At 49.0% G+C, this 21103-nt stretch overlaps 1 protein-coding gene and 1 pseudogene across 1 annotated transcript; both read left to right on the forward strand.

Moving 5' to 3' along the window:
* Nucleotides 1-1270: 1270 nt before the first annotated feature.
* Nucleotides 1271-2859, forward strand: LOC133925587 (polyprenol reductase 1-like; annotated as a pseudogene).
* A 9152-nt stretch (nucleotides 2860-12011) lies between these two features.
* On the forward strand, nucleotides 12012-16260 carry LOC133924811 (probable inactive leucine-rich repeat receptor kinase XIAO). Its single transcript, XM_062370527.1, has one exon. It carries the CDS (start codon nucleotides 12256-12258, stop codon nucleotides 15742-15744), a length of 3489 nt encoding a protein of 1162 aa, XP_062226511.1. The 5' UTR covers nucleotides 12012-12255; the 3' UTR covers nucleotides 15745-16260.
* Nucleotides 16261-21103: the final 4843 nt, after the last annotated feature.

Below are 21103 nucleotides of genomic sequence, written 5' to 3' on the forward strand. Positions count from 1 at the left end.
CGATTATTTCTTTCATAAAGGTCCGGCGGGGCACCGCACAATCGTTTCGTACGCTGCTGTTCCTCCACGTAAAAGTGCCGTGAACGTTGTCGATTTGCGTTGGAATCGTGGAGGCAGGCATGTAAACGTGGCAATGCTCTCTGCAATGGCTACGAAGCATCATGTAGTTGAGGGCGCGGCATCAGCTTGCGCAACCGGACTTCAGGGAATGAAATAATGGATGCATCTTCTCTGCAAATTCCGTTATAGCAATGTCGTATTTGCGCATGTTCATCGTAGGGTGCCCGCTGAGATGTGCCAGCAAGGATTGCACTTGTTTTGTTACTACGCCGTGATGGTGGGAGAAACGCATGATGCGCGTAACGTCCGGTTTCGTGCAGGGATACACGTGGAAAACTAATAAATATCTGTAGATATATGTTAGTATTATTTAATTTCAAAATAATTAGCTAGATAATTTAAATTATACTATTTTAGATTCACAGGTCGCCCCATTCTTTGGCAGCCCTTGCGGACGAGCCACGTCCCGAGCGTGGCGGCGGCCGATCCACCTTTCCCCCCGCGGATCGCGCACTGGGAGATCAAATTTCATTGGCGGCGCGATTCAATTTCTCGGAGGCCGGATTGCCGCGTCAAGGAAGCCGTTAGAGGCAAATTTCGCACGGTGTCGCGCAAACTTGAGCGGGAGTGCGTCCACGCCCACCCTCGTTACCGTGCGGCGCTGGGCTTGGCGCGTCCGCTTTCCACGAGTAGCATCGGGTCCGCGGGCCGCCGCGGCATGTGTCCCCGCACTGTGCAGACCTTGCTGCAAGGCCGAGGCGTTACGCAGTCTCAGTGCTGGCGTGCTGCAAGGCCTGCACAGTGCTGGCGTCGGAGTGGCCTTTACGCGTCATGGACTGACTGGCTGCTCCGGCCCATGTTGCGACGGGATCGCCAATTCGCCGCCATGGGCTTACTCAGCTTGCTTACGGTGTTTTGTTTTTCAGAGTTCATATCTGAATCGCCTCACCGGAGGAAGAAAGAGGACTGATATGCGGTTACCGATAATACGAAAAATTCGAGAAAATCGCTCGATAAATCGCATATACCGCTCGGTAACTGGTGCAATTTGACCGGTTACCGAGCGGCTAAAATCGCGATTTTCCCTAAATTTCAAATTTTTCCAAATGAATTTTGTCCAATTTTTTTTTTGAAATTTCGATCGGTTACCGCAGTAACCGTGACTTTTCGATTACCGCCGGAGCTCGGTTAGGTAAGCTGAACCTTGGTGACAACAGGCTTGCTGCTTGCAATCTGGCTCTATGCATATATGAAAATGACACCATTGTTTCCAGAGCCATCAAGTTACTCCACAATTGCTAGCCATCTTGTTGGTGGGTCAAATTCATTCTCCTTGGGCAATATCTGGTTGCGTCCCATGGAACAGAAGTATCGTGTATGGCGGACTGTATTTGTAATTCTATTGATGTAACTTCAGGTTTTGAGACGCCTGTATGAGACTGAACATGTATTCCATTACAGCCCTTCAGCTCGGATGCACATCATGGCATATCTGACGGGTCTTTTGCAAGCTCATTTTGCATTGTCTCTTGACATTGTCTATTCTCTTGATTTATATCGCGTGATTCTTGCTAAAACATGCCAACTTCACTACATATTCCCTTCTTTTCTTCCTTGCGCTCTTTCTGTCATAAGTTCACTTTTTCTATAAGGTCTTGTTGTTATGGAAATTCTTCTCTGCACTGCGGCAGCTTGTGCACAAGTTATCCACAAAACATGCTAGTACATAGGACGAATCAAGAGTAATATGCTTTACTGGATGATTTGGCCTTGACCTGACATGACCACCTGGCACAGATAGTAACCTAACTGATTCTGCTAGTTGTAGCTTATAAATTCTTGATTGTGGGTCAAGATTAGCTGCTAGCTTTCTTTTCAGTTTTGAGTAATATCTTCAAGTTATCGACTTGTCTTTATGGTGATATTGGTTTGAGGATTATGCTACCGGTGAAAAAGTACCATAAAATTTTCTTTGAACAATGATCATTGCGCCGACCTTTTTCCTTTCTTATATAACCTTTTTGGAATGGCTTATTGTTTGTTTTTTCTTCCTGCTAGCTTCTGTGTGGTCGCACCTTTATCTCTTGCTAGCTCTTGTATTCCTGAAGCAATGCAGTATCTTCAAGGTCAAATAGCTGAGTTCATAGTAAAGGTTCATGCAAGAATGCCAGATCTAGTAATCGATTCGTCATCTCTCCTGAAACCTCTTCTAAAATTGGGGTGGTGCCAGTGGATAGGTGCTGTAATTTTCATTTGGCGCTCGCTCCATCAGATCCGCTGCCATGCAATTCTCGTAAGTATCTGTACCTAGAGCCCTAATTATACTAGCTGTTCTTTTTCGTTGTGAATATGAAGAGATAATTTGTTCTTTGCATGTACATGTACAACAGTTTTTAGCATTGGAAATAAAACTATTTCAGAACTGGAGAATTGTCAAGTTGTGACTATCTAGCTGATATCAGTTGCTGATGTGAGAAAAGATGCTATTGGTCATCATTATGTCTCTAAGGAAATTTCCTAGAGACTCGGCCTTCCATGTCATTAATGTATCTTGTTTGAGCTTTGATAACAAGTGTTCGAGTACTTGAATCTCTGCTAAGAAGACCTCCGATTGTTCATCCTGTAGGACAGCAGGAATCCTACCTTGACTACTGTGGTAAGTTTTGTATTTCCATTGCTGTGTTAGTATCGTGATTACGTTTGTCCATAATTTTATTAATTTCTGATTCTGAGACTTCCTCATATTTCTGCTGTTTATTGCAGAATGTAAGGCTGAACGGGTATGGAGATGAATGTTGATTCATGAAAAGTGAAACACATAAGTTGAAATGATATTCTACCTAAGGATGTTTCTTTCATGATCATGGGATCACCAGCACGCTACTTCAGTGGGATCATCCGATGTCAGGTCCACCTTTCTCTCTGCTAATTTTATATGTGCTGAATCATCACAGTTTTTCGTTTTAAAAAACCGTCACAGTTTGCTGATATTATTGAAGTTACCAGTGATCCTCAGACAACGTCAGATTTCAGAAAACCCTTTAGACTGGATATAATTTCAGAAGCTAGTACTAGCCTTATGCTGACAAATGCGGTTGAAAATCGTGGGTTGATTGCATGTTTAGGATGATGTGCTGTTCATACTTCCACCTTTGTGGACTTGTATTACTTACTAGCAACCCGGGGAAGAGATGCGTAGGGCTATAAGCAGAACTCTGAAGAAACTTGGATGTCTGAAGATGCTCTAGTCCACATGAAGTCCCTGTGATGTCACCAACCTATCCCAAGCTATTAGCCTCATTTGCTTTCCCGTTTTAAGAGCACTCATGACCACAGTAATCAGGTCACCATCCTCTGAAGTACTACTCCATTAGAACAAACCATCACGGAATGCTTTAATTACCTTTTGCACTGCCAAAAGTATCCAAGCTGATGAAGTGAAAGTGAGCAAACAAACTGCCACCAACCTACGTCACTTATGCCTCTCATCGGGGCCGGAATCTAAGTTGTTTGATCAGAAAGCACATCCATTGGATCCGCGAGAGGGGACACGCTCCTTGTCTCTGCCCCAGCTAATCCTCCCCCCTGGACATGTGTTGAGCCACATCATCTGCATGGAGCTGATTTAAGTCTTGTTTAGTGCAGTTCTTCGCATAATTGTTGTTCTTTTTACGTGGGACTGGGACTCCCTGAAACTGCAAGGCCACTAGCTCAATGACTCGATCCACTGGGGAGCAGACACCATGAGAGCTCATCTTTCTCTTCAGGTAGTGGGGACTAGGTATCCATTGAACTCAAAAGAAACGCCACTAGTGTTTGTTCATTTGCTTAGTGTACTGCGCTTAGTTCATAGGAGCGTGGTGAGTCACGTCGCTAGGAGTTGGAACCTGGAATTCCTGACTGAAAGATAGGCCGTTATGAATGGACACCTGAAATTCATGAACAGAGGCATAAAGGAATCAGCCCGATCCTCTGGAGTACAGAAGTCAATGCATTTTACTGTAGCAGACGAGCAGTAAAGCGTGATTGAGGGAGCAGTGATTTGCAGTGATACTGTAGACAAATACTGTAGCAACAGTATGTTCAACTGTAGAGGATCCCGATCGGATTTTGTAGGTTAGTTTGGCCGAATTAAGCGGGATGTGCCGTCCGAGTCTCGATCACATACCCATTTACTAGTGCCTTGCCGGACGTGAGCAGTTATATGCGTATGGACGAAACTGTCTGTATGCAGCGCATTCCGGATTGCCAGCTACAATATTTGGATGCCGCACTAGAGCCAAAACAATAACTACCCCTTTTGTTGCGAAGTCAAATAGTAACGCTAACATTTGATGAAAAAGGTGCTTGATGAGCATGAGAACTGATAGCAATGTAGTATGTGCGAACAGGTTAAGTTCTAGCCAGCCATGCTGTTGCAGTTTGGGGGAATAAGCGACAGGCTTCTAACTTTATTTTAATAATTAATTTCAAATATAACAAGCATCTACGTATAATAATTGTGATATGTAAATATTACATACATGAACAAGAGTGGCTCATAAGCGTTAATTAAAGGAATTAGGCTGTTCATGTTCAAAGTATAATTAAGCATGGCAATTAGACAACATTGGCAGAAAAACATTAACCACTTGATTATGTTATCAAATATTGCTCTTAGAAGAGCGGGTTACTGCCTGAGGCAACCTTTCAACGCCAATTGACGATCACTTATCCTTAAACTAGTGCGGCAGTCCTACTTACCAATTTTAAGGATTTAAAATATCAATTATTTACCTAGATAATTAGCAAGATTACCAGGGAAAGTTTAATGACTACTGTAGTTAACCAATAAATTAAAACAACCCTAACACATGTAATTTGCTAAACAATGTAATAAGCAATCCTAAGCAAATAATTGAACAATCGCTAAACAGAGCAACACTAAAACCCTAGCTAGGACTGTCACACATATGTCTCACAACATCGCTATTATCATTGAGCAAGTAATCCACCCATAGATTATGCAATCACACCTAACTCGAATAAAAGTGGCCGATTACATGATAGATAACTGAGAAGGAAACAAATAATTTACTCCACGTCTGCCTGCGTGGAGGAGGCTCAAGCGAGTGAAACCATCATGTCCCAAAAAAACAATTCTATTGTTCACGTCCGAGAGTCACCGGCGGTAGGTCAACAAAAATATGGAAGCTGATATTGCTGACAAAGGGGATCGTCCTTGACAACAGCCTAAGTAGTAGGAGTACATCGCATAGAACCTAGGACCAAGCTTCGGGCCAGGAAGAACGCAACACACAGATGGGGAGAGGAGGTGCAACACGGGGACGGCCGGAATCAGATAAATGTTGCCGGAGCAAAGGTTGGAGTGGAGTTGATGGAGGTGGTCGTGTTGCAGGATTGGATGAAGAGAGGGGCTCAGCCCCCATTTGTCCTCTTCTTTCCTTTTTTTTTCTTTTTCTTTTTTAATATGCCTTTTAATTTCTCGTAAATCTAAAAAAAACAAAGGGAACCCTCTCCCTAAAAAGAAAGCGCTAATCTTCATCCTCTAAGGGTGGCCAAATGACAAGCAAACTACAACCAAAACCTCTTCTTTTCAGGAAAGTTGCCAAAGACTTTCTTTTTGGCTCTCCCTACTTCGTGCCTCTGGTCTTATTCTCTTCCCGCTCATTTGTATTTCTTTTTTCTCGAATACACAGGAGAATTGTGCATCTTTGAAATTAAGTAGAAGGATAAAAAACATTACACAACAACCGAAAACCGGTCGAAAACCAGATAATACTAGAGAGCTATTACATGAAAACAGTAACCATATGAAACCTACACCTCAACGCGAAATAGATGACAGAGCCATGCGTGCCTAGCCGCATCGGAAGCACGGCCAGGTTCTTGGCCCCAGCGTCACACCATCATCAAGCTTCCTCCCTGATGCGAGCCACCTTGGGGTCGGAGGAGGCATGACGGTTGCTGAAAACGATGTCATTTCACGATAACTAGATGTGCCTTGCGGTGAAGCTGTGAATTGGAAGCTAGACACCACTTAAAATTAATGGACACGCAAGGCATCCCTCCTGGAGGGTGCGAGACCGACCCCAGCACAAGGTTCCATTGGCGTGAATTCTGTTATGTTTGTGTGCCATGCAAACAAGCATGTACGTCCACGGCTTCACATTTATTGTTGTTTTTCAACAGGATAAGTATATGCGTTTTATCACTAAAAATTGCACGTCGTAATCACGTATGACTATCATGAACTTGCTCACCAATCATGAGCTCGATCATGACCTCACCATCGTTGCTGACCCCAAATTAGGCTTTATCTGGAACATTGAATTTCCTAGGAACTCTGGACGAACTGTGTTGGTATTCAGCAAGGACCCTGCAGTAATCTATATTATACAATTTTGCAGTGTCCCTTCCCGAAACTTATTTCTTCAGATGAACTCTTGGTTCCTTAAAATGTAGAGCAAGCACTGCAACTATTACTAGTAGTACTCAGCCCAGCTTTGGCACCCTTGGATCTAGCAGTAATGTTAAACTTCTACTGTAATGGATCTAGCAGTAATGCTCCTAGGAACAAGGGCTGGTGGAGAGCTGGATACCAGGGAGAGCACGTTGAAGATTACCAATCTTTCAGGAAGACAGGAACCACTGGCTCCATTCAAGCGTACTGCAGTTTTTACCGAAATGGTTTGCAGACAGAGGGGAGGAGCATCCGGCATAGTGACGAGTGGTAAGGCTGACACCTCTTGGCTGGTGCTCGTGCTCCAGTGACCAGTGTCAGCAGAAACAGTGGCAGGTCGCGCCCATATGGCCGTTTGATGAATTATTGGAGCCCTGTGCTGTGCTGGGTAAGCTCAGGAAATCGTCTGGTTTCAGCAGCAGTCGTGCCCGTGCTAGCCCGCTGCTAGCTACCGGTCTTGGCCATTACTTTGCCCTGGAACCAAAGATTGACCCTGCATTTTCACCTTAAGGCCTCGTTTGGTAGGCTAGGATCGGCAGGGATCTCGGTTCAATCTTGATCTCGATGAGATGAAACCCACGCGTGGAGAAAAACTCCGGCCCACGCCGAAGTTGCATTTGGCAGAGGCTTAGGATTGGAATTTTCGTGCTTAATCAGGTCATCTCACGGGAAAACGTGCATCGCCCACATAGACCGGGAAAAGAACAAGGCATGGCTCGCGTCGCTCTCGCCTCTTGCGTCGCCTTCCTGACGGGGAAATTCTAATCCCGAGCCTCTACCAAAAGCATCTTCAGAGTAGGCCGGAGTTTTCCTCCACGTATGGGTTTTATCCGCACTGAGATCAAGATTGAGCCGAGATCCTTACTGATCTCTACCTATCCAAACGAGACCTTAGCCAGGAGTTGGTTACCTCAGGTAAAAACTTGATGTCAACTTAACCATCATGTCCTAGGTCGTGAGTCACAGTAGTAGTAATCTAGTATTGAAAAGTTTTATGTGTAGACATGTAGTAGAACGAAGTCTTGAATTCAACTTGGGTGCTTCGATTAGTTTAGCGCTGAAGCATCGAAGGCAACGTACGCAATCTCTTTGCAAAGATCCGGGCAAAAAGTGTGACGCCCGTTTTCTCTCCGCAGCCCAGCCCAGCGCCATCTGCTTCCAGCCCAGCCCACCCCGCGCGCGCGTCGCTGCCAGAGGGGCCCGCCCGTCAGCTCTGTCGTCTCCGCCGCGCCCCGCAACAACCCGCGCCCGTATCCAAACCGATCCCGAACTGCCGCGCGCCGAGTCCGATTCCGTCGCGCCGTCCGCCCTACGCGCTGCGCCCCGCAACAGCCTGCGCCGCCCTCGCCTATATAACCCCAGCAGCGCCGCCTTTTCCCCCCTGCACACGCGCAAGAACCCGAGCTCGCCGAGCGCCATAGCCACTGCCGCCGCCGAGCAATCCTCCGCGCCCGAACCTCTCCGCCGTGTCCGAGCTCGCCGCCAGCTTCGCCGTAGCGGGAGGAGCCCGTTTCGCTGCTCGCCGACGCTTTTCCGCCGCCAGACCGAGCCGTCATCGCGCACCGGTAAGCACCGCCGCCTCTCTCCGTCGTTAGCGCTCCTCGAGCCATATTACGGTCGATTGATGCCTCCTCCGTCTTCGCATGCCTCCCTAGAAGCTTTCCCGACCGCCAATCGAGCCGCTCCGTCGTCGCACCGGCACCTTCACCGAGCTCCGATCTCGCCGCCGCCTCTCGCCGTCGCCGAGCCGTTGGAAGCCACCCCGACGCGGACGTGTTGCTCAATCGGGTTCGCCGTCGTCTCCTCTCCGTATTCCGCCGCTCGCCGTCGAAGTCCAGCCACCGGAGCTCCACTCCGGCGACTCTCCGGTCAAGCACCGCCGCCCTGAGCTCGCGCCGCCGACCCGAGAAGGAAGATTCAAGGTTAGCCGTCGGATCCCCTTTGAACGTTCCTGATTAGATCGCAAATATACCCCTTCGCTAGCCATCCAGATTGCGCCACGTGTCCCTCTTAAACCCAGTCAGCAGCAGAGACACGTCAGCGCGCCACGTGGATGTCCCTGTCCTACGTGGCAGAGCCCAGTCAGCAGTGAATGCCCAGTCAGAGCCCAGTCAGCCTGTGACGTCAGCATTGCGCATTAATTAGGATTTTCAGTATAAAAAGAATTCCACATATTCTCGGAAAATAGGGAGATTTGCAAGGAAACCCCTAGGCTTCACTGTTTTTGCATATAGGCCCTTAGATAGTTCTGGATAATTGCAATTTGGCCCCTGGACTATAGGATAATTGCAATAAGGCCCCTGAATTTTAGGGTAATTATGTTTATGTCCCTGAACTTTGCACTTAAGCCCCTAGAACTATCTGTTTTACAATTTAGTCCCTGCAAACTTTCAGAAAAGCCCCTGTAGAGTAGAATTAGTGTAACTTTTCCATACGACCTCCGATTTAGGTGATTTTCGCGCCCCCGAGATCGTAGCAGCGTTGTACTTAGCTGTTTTGTTATTTCTTTCCGGTGTATTCTTTGGCTTAGGAGGAGAGCAGAGTGCCAGCATTCAAGACCAAGTTTTCAAAGATTCTGAGCAACCAACTTACGAAGGCAAGTGTCCTTGATCACCTTGATTTAACCATAGATCATTATAGTTTTCTTTTCCTTAGTTGCATGCTTGTCTAATTTTGAATCCCATGAATAGGGTTTACTAGAATTTGTATGGCCATTCCTTGTAGCCTCTTTTGGGGTTTTTGGGTCCTGTAAAAGGGTAGTCATGCTAGTGCAGTCATGGATTAGAATCATTATGAACTTTGATTAATAACTATGGAACAAGTACTTGGGAGAATTGATAACCTTGTAGTAACTTGAATTTAGGGATCCCAACTGGATGGCTAGTATGTGGTGGAGCTATACAACAGGGTTTGTGTATGTTCTTGTGTGGGATCCTAAGGACCGGTTCTTGGAGCCTGTAACCTGGCAAAACAGCACAACCATGAGGCCTATATGGGTACGGCCTGGCTAAGTAATTAGTGTTCTTCGCATTCTGTACGCACCAATGGTTGGTTTGGTGGCACAAGAGGGGGCCTCTGCAGTGGATGGGATCCCTGTTAGCGGTGAAACCTCAGTGGATGCTTATAGATGTGGAGATACTTTGTAACAGCCATGTAGTGAGACCCCGGCCATACACCCCGGAAGTGTAAGGCAAAAAGGGAATCACGACTCGTGGGTAAAGTGTGCAAACTCTGCAGAGTAAATAACTGATCGATCAGCCGTGCTCACGGTCAAGAGCGGCTTGGACTTCTTCAGGATTAGATGGGAACTTTAAGGGTTGGTTTTGGGTAGTCGGGTGGTGGTTCTCCCGATGAGTCGGTAGCCGGATATGGGATATCTGGTGAGTCTGGTAGTCGGATGGAATCCGATGAGTTGTGTTCTTAAATTGTTGGAATGAAAATCTAGTAAATAGGATTGCTAGGTTGTTTGAGTCCGGTTTAGCTGAGCATAGTCGCAGTAATCCCCAAGTTGACTTTTCCTTGTCAATAGCCTGCATGTCATATTTTTCCTCCACTTGCTGAGTACTTTATGTACTCACGCTTGCCTTTTCCCTACCCTCGGATGCTGCTCAGAAGGTGAAGTCTTCGAGGAAGTCCCGGACGAGGACGCTGATTTCTAGAAGGAAGAAGGCGTTGATTGAAGACCATGTCCTAGGCTGGTGTTTCCCCCGGACAACGCCTGTGGATGGATGGGTGTTCCGCTGCCAATTGAAGATTTATTAGTATTTTCTTTCAGACCTACGGGTCCTTTTGTAAGGATTGTTTACGTTATTTGAGACACAGTTTATGTTATCACTAATGACGTCGCTGCATGTATGTAAATTTGATCCTGGCATACATGTGAAATACATCTGGTTATTTCCTTTAAAACCGGGTGTGACAAAAAGGAGGACAGATTTGCAAGACGCTCCCTGCCTCCCTACGGTGGCGTGCACATGCGCTGATGGTAAGCGTCTCTTGTCACCGGCATCAAATAGGCAGGAGCTAGTATTCTACTGCCCCCGTGGTGCATTAGTGAGGCAGAGCTACGCGGTATGGTACCATACCACCAGCTTACTCATGCGCGGTCTTAACTTTTGGAGTCTGATGCAGCTGATAGGAACGACTGGGTCCAGCTGGGAGATTTGGGAGCGTACAACGGCAGTACGCCATTCCATTTGCTGCTCACTGCAAAAAGGGACCCAGAAAGATCGAATCTTAGTACGCTTGCGTAAATAACTTGATGAACTTACAAACACAGCGCCCGGTTCTATTATCCGTCCGCCCAACACGTAGCGCCCGACTCCATCCGATCGCGCGAACTGGTTGGAGCGTCGACCGCCAGGCAAACCGGCGACTCCGTCCGCAAGCGCTCGCAATCATTAGGCTGACCTCCACCATGGCACGACTCCGTCCGCAAGCGCCCTTCCACTATTAGCGTTGTTCATGGACTTAGGTATCTAGCGGGTATCTTTAATTGCTATTTTCTATTTCTCTCGATATATTTCTTAAAAGATTATATTTCTAATTTTTCATATCTTACAATGATTAAAAATATCTTTTATTTTCTTTCTTTTAAGAGTTAGCTCTTTAAGATTTTTCTTCACGTGAGTAAGATTTCATTTCACGACGGCTTTATATTCACCCTCGTACACTTCTTTTCTCTTTGTATACTATAATAATAAAAACTAACTGCTATCTATAATCAATTATTTTTGTCCTTATAGGTAAAAGGTAAAGTTCAAAAAAGCTGGTAAATTCAGTCCCATCACGATCAGTCCCTCCGGCCTGCACATAGAGTAGAGCTGTCCATCAAGGAGATTGATTAATTTCGAGTTATAAAAGGTCCCACAATGATTCTCTCTACTGTTCCAACTATCATCTTACCACTTAGCACATGAAAGCTTAGCGACAACGATGGATTGCCATGGAAGGAAAGCAACAATAGCCAGGCAGGCATCCCTGGCCCAAAGCATGCCATTGCCCAGGGAGCACAGCCGACGTGGCACAGCGAGCCCAGCCAACATCTGCTGCAGCTCAAGTGTTCAACCCAGGCTCCGGAACACCTGTTCTCAACTAAACTACTCGTGATTTTCCTTCAGCCTCTTGAATTATTGAATCTCGAAAAAATACACACTTTAATATATCTGGATTTTAGATGGTGTATATGTTTCAGATTAAATAGTGGACTCAGTGAACTACTGTAGCTTCACCCCTGTCTATGCCTATAAGCAGCAGACACACTGGGCCCACCCCGGTGCCACTGACACAGCGCGTCTAGCTTTACCTCCGGCCCCACCGGTCGTCGTCGTGGCGCCGGCCACGCTCCGTCGGTCTTTTTCCCCAGTGAAAAGGCCTTAACTGTGACAGCCTGCCTTTCACACTAAAAGCGAGCTTAATGTTAACCAAGCACACTAGAAGAGAGAGAGGGAGAAGAAAAAAAAAAGGTTGCACAGATAACTCACACCGGAGTAGAAAACAGCCTCGAACGCCACCCAAACCCGTCCAAAACCTCTCAACCAAACGCCTCTCCTTTTCTCGTCCTCTCTTCCCCCCTCTCCCGGCTCCAAAACGCGAACGCGAGTACGCGATCCCTCTCTCCACTCTTCTCGCTCTCTCAATCTCCTTGAGAGCCTAAACGCCACAGCCGTCAAAGCTGACAAGACCGCAAGGGAAAAGGAGCAGCTTTTCTCCTCTCCTCTTGGGCTCCCGCGATGCCGCCGTCGCGGGTGCTGTTCCTGCTGCTCATGCTCGCGATGGCGCCGCTGGCGTCGTTGGCAGCGCAGGCGCCGGCGCCGCCTGTGGCGCGGACGGTGGAGGTGCAGGCGGAGATCGACGCGCTCCTCGCGTTCCGGCGCGGGTTGCGCGACCCCTACGGCGCCATGTCCGGTTGGGACGCGGCCTCGCCGTCCGCGCCCTGCTCCTGGCGCGGCGTCTCGTGCGCGCCCGGCGGCGCGGGCCGCGTCGTCGAGCTGCAGCTCCCGCGGCTCCGCCTCTCCGGCCCCATCTCGCCGGCGCTGAGCTCGCTATCCTACCTCGAGCGGCTCAGCCTCCGGTCCAACTCGCTCTCCGGTTCCATCCCGGCGTCGCTCTCCCGTGTCACCTCCCTCCGCGCCGTCTTCCTCCAGTACAACTCGCTCACTGGCCCCATTCCCCAGTCCTTCCTATCCAACCTCACGAACCTCGACACCTTCGACGTGTCCGGCAACCTTCTGTCCGGCCCCATCCCCGCTTCATTTCCTCCCAACTTGAAATACATGGACCTCTCCTCCAACGCATTCTCGGGCTCCATCCCGGCGAACATTAGCGCCTCCACGGCGAACCTCCAGTTCTTGAACTTGTCATTCAACCGACTCCGGGGGACCGTGCCGGCGTCGTTGGGCACCTTGCAGAACCTGCATTACCTCTGGCTGGACGGGAACCTTCTCGAGGGGACCATCCCTTCGGCACTGTCCAACTGCTCGGCGCTGCTCCACCTGAGCCTTCAGGGGAACTCGCTCCGAGGCATCTTGCCGGCCGCGGTCGCCGCCATACCCACGCTGCAGATTCTCTCGGCGTCGCGGAACCGGCTCTCCGGCGCCATCCCGGCCGCGGCGTTCGGCGGCCAGGGGAACTCGTCGCTGCGCATCGTGCAGCTCGGCGGCAACGAGTTCTCGCAGGTGGACGTGCCGGGAGGACTCGGCGCGAATCTCCAGGTTGTGGACCTGGGGGGCAACAAACTGACCGGTCCGTTCCCGACCTGGCTCGCCGTTGCGGGGGGATTGACGCTGCTCGACCTCTCTGGCAATGCGTTCACCGGCGACTTTCCGCCGGCTGTCGGGCAGCTCACTTCACTGCAGGAGCTGCGCCTTGGCGGCAATGCTCTCACTGGCACCGTGCCCGCGGAGATTGGCAGATGTGGCGTGCTCCAGGTGCTTGATCTCGAGGACAACCGCTTCTCCGGCGAGGTGCCCGCCGCACTTGGCGGTCTCCCGAGGCTCAGAGAGGTCTATCTTGGTGGGAACTCTTTCTCCGGCCAGATTCCGGCTAGCTTGGGGAACCTGCCTTGGCTGGAAGCGTTGTCGCTACCCAGGAACAGTCTCGCTGGTGGCTTGTCTGGTGAGCTCTTCCAGCTGGGGAATCTGACGTTCCTGGACCTATCTGAGAACAACCTCACCGGAGAGATCCCTCTTGCCATCGGTAATCTGTCCACTCTCCAGAGTTTAAATTTGAGCGGCAATGCCTTCTCTGGCCGTATTCCGACGACCATTGGCAACCTGCAGAACTTGCGAGTTCTCGATCTCTCTGGTCAGAAGAACCTCTCTGGCAATCTCCCCACAGAGCTTTTCGGTTTGCCGCAGCTGCAGTATGTGTCGCTCGCCGGCAACTCGTTCTCCGGCGATGTTTCTGAAGGATTCAGCAGTCTCTGGAGCCTGCAACATCTCAATCTCTCCGGAAATTCTTTCACCGGGTCAATCCCTGCAACATATGGGTACCTGCCATCACTTCAAGTGCTCTCGGCCTCTCACAACCGCATTTCTGGGGAGCTTCCTGCCGAGCTCGCCAATTGTTCCAACCTCACTGTGCTTGAGCTAAGAGGCAACCAGTTAACTAGCTCCATCCCGAGTGATCTCTCACGCCTTGGTGAATTGGAGGAGCTTGACCTCAGTGACAATCAGCTTTCAGGAAAGATACCACAGGAGATTTCCAACTGCTCGTCGCTTGTCATTCTCAAGCTTGATGGCAATCATATTGGCGGCGAGATACCAGCCTCTCTCACCAACCTCTCGAAGCTGCAGACACTGGACCTGTCGTCCAACAATCTTACAGGCAGCATCCCTGCTTCATTAGCTCAAATTCCAGGCCTTCTATCGTTCAATGTGTCACACAATGAGCTTAGTGGTGAGATACCGGCAATGCTTGGTTCCCGCTTTGGCACCCCTTCAGCATATGCTTCCAACTCGGACTTGTGTGGTTCGCCATTGGAGAGTGAATGTGGTCAGTACCGGAGGCGCCGCAAGCGGCAGAGGCTTCAACGCATTGGTCTGCTAATTGGTGCGTTGGCTGCTGCGGTGCTGCTCCTTGTGCTGTTCTGCTGTTGCTGTGTGTTCAGCTTGCTGCGATGGAGGCGCCGGTTCATTGAGAGCCGCGATGGTGTCAAGAAGAGGAGACGCAGTCCCGGACGTGGCAGCGGGTCAAGTGGCACAAGCACGGAGAATGGTGTCAGCCAGCCGAGGCTGATCATGTTCAATTCCAGGATCACCTATGCTGACACAGCTGAGGTAACACGGCAGTTCGACGAGGAGAATGTGCTCAGCCGAGGTCGCCATGGTCTAGTGTTCAAGGCTTGTTACAGTGATGGCACCGTACTGGCCATCTTAAGGCTTCCTTCCACCTCGGCTGATGGCGCCGTGGTGATTGAGGAGGGTTCCTTCAGGAAAGAGGCCGAGTCTCTCGGCAAGGTGAAGCACAGGAACCTCACTGTCCTCCGCGGCTATTACGCTGGGCCGCCGCCGGATGTTCGTTTGCTGGTCTATGACTACATGCCCAACGGCAACCTCGCCACATTGCTCCAAGAAGCGTCCCACCAAGACGGCCACATCCTCAACTGGCCAATGAGGCACCTCATCGCCCTCGGCGTCTCCCGCGGCCTTGCATTCCTCCACCAGTCCGGCGTCGTGCACGGCGACGTCAAGCCGCAGAACATCCTCTTTGATGCCGACTTCGAGCCGCACCTGTCTGACTTCGGCCTTGAGCCGATGGTGGTCACGGCGGGTGCCGCAGCGGCAGCGGCAGCCGCATCAACTTCAGCGGCAACACCAGTGGGCTCACTCGGCTACGTTGCACCTGACGCGGCTGCTGCTAGGCAGGCTACAAGGGAAGGCGACGTCTACAGCTTTGGCATCGTGTTGCTGGAGCTCCTCACCGGCCGGCGCCCCGGCATGTTCGCCGGGGAGGAGGAGGACATCGTGAAGTGGGTGAAGCGTCAGCTGCAGCGCGGCGCGGTAGCCGAGCTGCTGGAGCCAGGCCTGCTGGAGCTCGACCCGGAGTCGTCGGAGTGGGAGGAGTTCCTGCTGGGCATCAAGGTCGGCCTGCTCTGCACCGCGCCAGACCCGCTGGACCGCCCGGCCATGGGCGACGTGGTGTTCATGCTCGAGGGCTGCCGCGTCGGCCCGGACATCCCGTCCTCCGCCGACCCCACCTCCCAGCCGTCGCCGGCCTAATTTCCCGGCGCCCCTCGGCCGCATTGTCCCATTCAATTCAGTAGCATGTTCCGTTTTCTTCTCGCTAATTCTTTTTTATCGATTAGCTCAGATTAGTCTTAGTCTCAGCTAAGCCGGCTGGCGTGTGCTTGCCGACGGTCAAACTGACGTGTGGAGCCGGGAACCGTTTCCCGAATTCCCGCCAAGGAAGGAGGCTGGCCCATGGCAAGAAGTAGCCGTTGGGCGTCCTAATCTCGTGGTTAGGGAGGCGTCAGTGCCGGGAAGCAAAGAACCATGTGGTGCTTCGTGGCGTTGCGGCATGTGGGGTTCCCTCCCCGTCCGCAACGGCTACTAACGCACGATCTGGCTGTCCTCCTGGCCATTGATCTTGGCCGTTCTGTACTACCCTGTACTCTGTAGCAATCGATTCGTGTAGGGGGCCTGCTTGGCTTCTTGGGACCTTGTCTTGTATCTCATTTTACCAGAGCAACAGCTTTTGCGTCATGTGCTGTATATTTTGTCTGTACTTTGTTACCCCAATTGGTTCAGGGGGATGGATGATGGATGCTTCATGACCGTTAGCTTGTTTTGGTCTCTGCATGAGAATGATTAGTTTATGCTATCCCAGCTTTTTCTGCAATTGTTTTCTCCCCAGATAAAGAGAGGGACCCTGCCTTTTTTATTTTGTCTCGATGGATGCCATTATTTTCTGTGGGCACTGTGTTTATTCCTGTGGGCACTTTGTCTCGATCGGATTTCTGCATGGCCATTATCGATACCCCTGTACTTGGATTGAGCCCAAGAGGTCCTGAAAACGGTCCTCACATTAGGTAGCTCCTCAATCCGATCGGGCGATCGGTGCACGGGCGCATCCGCACATGCATAATTCGCACCTGTTTATTGTTGGTATGTGCGTGGATCGTTATTCATCACGAGCTTAAAGGCGCATTGAAGCGCATGGCTTTTGCTGGTGGCACATCTGCAACAGTTCAAGATCAATGTCGGCTAAAACGGGCCATTCTCCATTTGCAATGTTGTGTGCTTGTTTCTCCTGCTGTAGCTTCTAGTGCATGTTGGATTTGCCATTACAGATCAATGTAAGCGCTGTGACGCCCGTTTTTTCTCATCTCCCATCTTCCCCCACTTCACATAAACCGTCACCACGATCTCCGTCTCCGCAACCGCCGCCACGACCCCCGTCTCCGTAACCGCCTCCCCTGTGGCTATAAACCCTACCCTAACCCCTAACCGAGCTCTTTTTCACCTCACCGCACCCAAGCCCCCATTTTCCGTCGATTTCCCCCACATGAGAACGCTTGTTGGGTTGCTCCAGCCTCTCCCGACGCCATCCAAGCACGCGTCCATGTTCTTCGTTCGCACCTTATCATCCCCGACCACTCATCGTCGAGTTTCAGCCACCACATAGAGCTCTAGCCGTCATCGCCGTCGTCGCCAAGCTGTTGAAGGCTACCCCAACGCAAACTCGCCCCTCAAATGGGTTCACCGTCGTCTCCTCTCTGAGTTTCGTTGCTCATCGTCGAAGACCGGCCATCGGAGCTCAACTCCAGTGATTTTTCGGCCGAACGCCGCCGCACCAAGCCCTGCGCCATCGTTTGTGTCGCCGAGAGGAAGATGACCCAAGGTGAGCCGCCTGATTTGATTTCAACAGCTAGGATTAGATCTCACGTACCCCTTCATTTGGTCACAGTCAGCACTTCGTAATCCGACATGGTGCGTCTAGTCAGGGCCACGCAAGCCGCCATGTCATCGTTTTGTATGACGTGGTCGTCCAGTTAGCAAATCAGAGCTGAGTCAACAGTCCCGTCAGCTAGTAACCCAGCACAACAACGCAACCACGAGACTTACATGAATACGGTCTGGCTATTTAATTAGATATCCTCCTTATTCTGTATGCACCAGTTGGTTGTTTAGTGGCATAAGATGGGGCATCTACAGTGGATAGAATCCCTGTTAGCGGTGAAACCTCAGCGAGTGTACACAAATTAGTAGGCGCAATGTAAAGTTATTGTAGTGAGATCTCGGCTCTACAACCTGAAAGTACGAAGCAACACGGAAATCACGACTCATAGGTAAAATATGCAACCACTACAGAGTATGTAAAACTGATATATCAACTATACTCACAGTCAAAAGCGGGCTTAAATTTCTTCATAATTAGTGAGGATCTGGGATGTTTAGTCATGTTAGGTGGTGGTAACCCGATGAGTTGTTAGCCAGGTTGTGAGATACCTCGTGAGTTTGGTAGTCGGATGAAATTCGATGAGCTGTTTTTCTTAATGCTGATGTCATCACACATAATAAACATGACTGCTATATTTTTTTTAGTCATAGGTTATGATGGCATAGCTGTAATAAACTCGAGTCGCACTTTTTTATTTTAAGTTCTCATGTCATACTTTATCATACTTAATTGAGTATGATATATACTCACACTTGCTATTACAATAATAAATATTGTTCAGTTAAAGAAGATTGTATGAAGATTAATGAAGCTGAATACTACAAGAAAGACGAAGCGTCTTAGATCGCGTTGCTCCTAATCGATTACATGTAGTGTGCTTTGAAGCTTTTATCGTAGTTTTCTCTTTTTTTCACTACTGTTTAAAACTCTAATATTTATTTCAATAAAATTATTTTTATACAATATAATACTATTTATCACTAATAATGTCTATAATAAAACTGATTCTATCACGCACTGAATACACTGAATGTGCATGGCGTCTCCGTACTAAAGATCACCAGTGCAATACCCGCGCGATCAGTTCAAAGGGTAGGGCACGACGACTGGCACGCACTACGATTCCGCTGCTCCTTTCGATCCGACCCCCACTGTCTTCAAGCCGGTAGACCTGCTTGCAGCTCGGGATGCCACACCCTGCGCGTCTTTTAAGCATTTCTGACGCGAGCTTTTCGAAGTCAGGACCTGAAAGAGTGACACCATCAGTAGGGAGAGATTGCAACCCATGGCACCTTGTCTGCCTGATTGGCTACCATGTGATGTGTAGTCTATAAACAAACTGAAGGCATGGCACCAAGCCACCAACTACTCAATCATACAACTACCTCCTTGGAGTAGATGCCCTCCATGGCTCCATGGCTCCATTTGCTTATCGCCGAGTAGGAAGAGCACCACGAGAGCTACTGCTACTAGTAGAATGTACTTGCCATGTGGCTGGCTGCAGGAACGGGCGGAGAGGGGAGGCCGTCGACAACAGGCATAAATTTGCTCTGCGCTCTGCAGAACGCAGTAAATTTGGCTGTCAGAATTGGAAAGGTTGGCTACTGAATTATTGGGGGAGACAGCAGTTTATGGAACGGAATGTGGTGTGCAGTACCCGCTCAGTTTTTTTATGGCGTATTATAATTTTAAAAAGTATTCAAAAATATACTTTAACTATTATTTTCTCTTTACAATATATTATCATTTGCTGCAAATTTAATATCATATTAAAAGATATATGAAATACAAATCTATGGATATAACTTCTGTATACTAAATATCTATTATACTAATTGAATGTTCATACGTTGCAACGGAAGACGAAAATTTGCTCTGCGCTCTGCAGAACGCAGTAAATTTGGCTGTCAGAATTGGAAAGGATGGCTACTGAATTATTGGGGGAGACAGCAGTTTATGGAACGGAATGTGATGTGCAGTACCCGCTCAGTTTTTTTATATGGCGTATTATAATTTTAAAAAGTATTAAAATATACTTTAACTATTAATTTCTCTTTAAAATATATTATCACTTGCTGCAAATTTAATATCATATTAAAAGATATATGAAATACAAATTTATTGATATAACTTTTGTACACTAAATATCTATTATACTAGTTGAATGCTTATGTGTTGTAACGAGAGATGAAAATTTTCACAAGATAATATTATTAATTAGGTGAAATATATACACAAATATCTGTCATATCCCGACATATGTTATAACAAATAGTCAAATGCCCGTGCATCGTAATGAGAGCTAAAAAATTTCAACATACTCACCGTACTTCACAAATTTGTCACATATTAACAAAAATAATTTTGCTTGCACAACTAAATTAGCATGTTATTTTGCCAAATCTCATGTTTCCTCTTGTTGTGGTGTCAATCTAGGTATTTACTTTCATCGGAGTTTAGTATGGTGCAGTTAATTTGTTTTACATTTGGGGAGTGCTAACTTGAAAAGCAAAGCAAACTCTACTTAGGAGATGCTAACAACTCAACGTATCATCCTTTTATACAAGTTAATGTCTCAACTCAAATTTCTCATGAAAGGGCAAGATTATCAAACCATCATTTCCAAAAATATCCAATAACATCGACATTGAAAATTGCAGGTTTACTTTGACATAAACTCCTTGATAACATCTATCGGAGGGTGAACTCCTGTCGCAGGGATCCCGAGAGACCCCTTTTTAGAGATTCGGCCGGGGGGATGATCCTGGAAAAGCTTGTTTGGGAAATAAGCGGGAACGGAAACAAATGCGATGGCTGGCGGGAGATGATCGCCCTAATGCGAGAAAAAAGTGGGTGCACCGGGGTTTAGACAGGTTCGGGCCGCACGGAGGCGTAACACCCTACTCCTGTGTGAGCGCTATATTTATCCTTGAAGGGAATTCTTCAAGGATGTATCTGGTTCTAAGGGGAGAGCCGTTTACAAAGAGCTTGAGGCTCTCGTGTTCTAGCTTGGCTTGAGCTGGTTCGAGCATCTGCGTCCTCTTTTTCACACACTTTCGGTTCCTTCGGTCTTGTTCGTCGGGGGGTCCTCTCTTTTTTAGTGTTCTCCATCCTTTCCTTTTATAGGCGCGCCGATCTCAACATATCCTGAATGGGAAAGAGGGGATGCGAATGCCAAGGTGCCACGGAGAAAGGCGTAATCATTTCATCTCGACGAAGTGACAGGGGCGGTGGAGAAATGCGGCGCGCATCCGACCACCCGCCACTGTGGAAGCCCTCGGGCGCCATAAAGGGGGCCCGCCGGGCAGCCTCAGATGTGTCCGGGGCGCCCACCCTATCTTGTTCTTCCGCCATGGCAGGGTGGCAGATGGAGCACTTCGATCTTGGCAACGTTATCCCGAGGCACCCGGATGAAACGGGACGGGACCCGTGCATTTAATGGACCCACGCCCCCCCTCCTGCCAGTGCATGGCAGGGTCTGACACTGGGGCGTGGGCAGCTGAGAATGTCAGGATGTCAGGATGTCAGGCCGCGCGTGCCTATTAAATGCGGCATTGGGCCTTTGACTGGATGACACCCTGACGACGGGACCCTTCGGGTAGTCGAATGATCTTGCGCGAACCTTCGGGGAACCGAGTCCTCGGGGGCTGCCACGTGCAGCCCCGAGCACTCTCCCCC

Source organism: Phragmites australis, chromosome 7 (assembly GCF_958298935.1).
Source record: "Phragmites australis chromosome 7, lpPhrAust1.1, whole genome shotgun sequence".
NCBI classification, from domain to species: Eukaryota; Viridiplantae; Streptophyta; class Magnoliopsida; order Poales; family Poaceae; genus Phragmites; species Phragmites australis.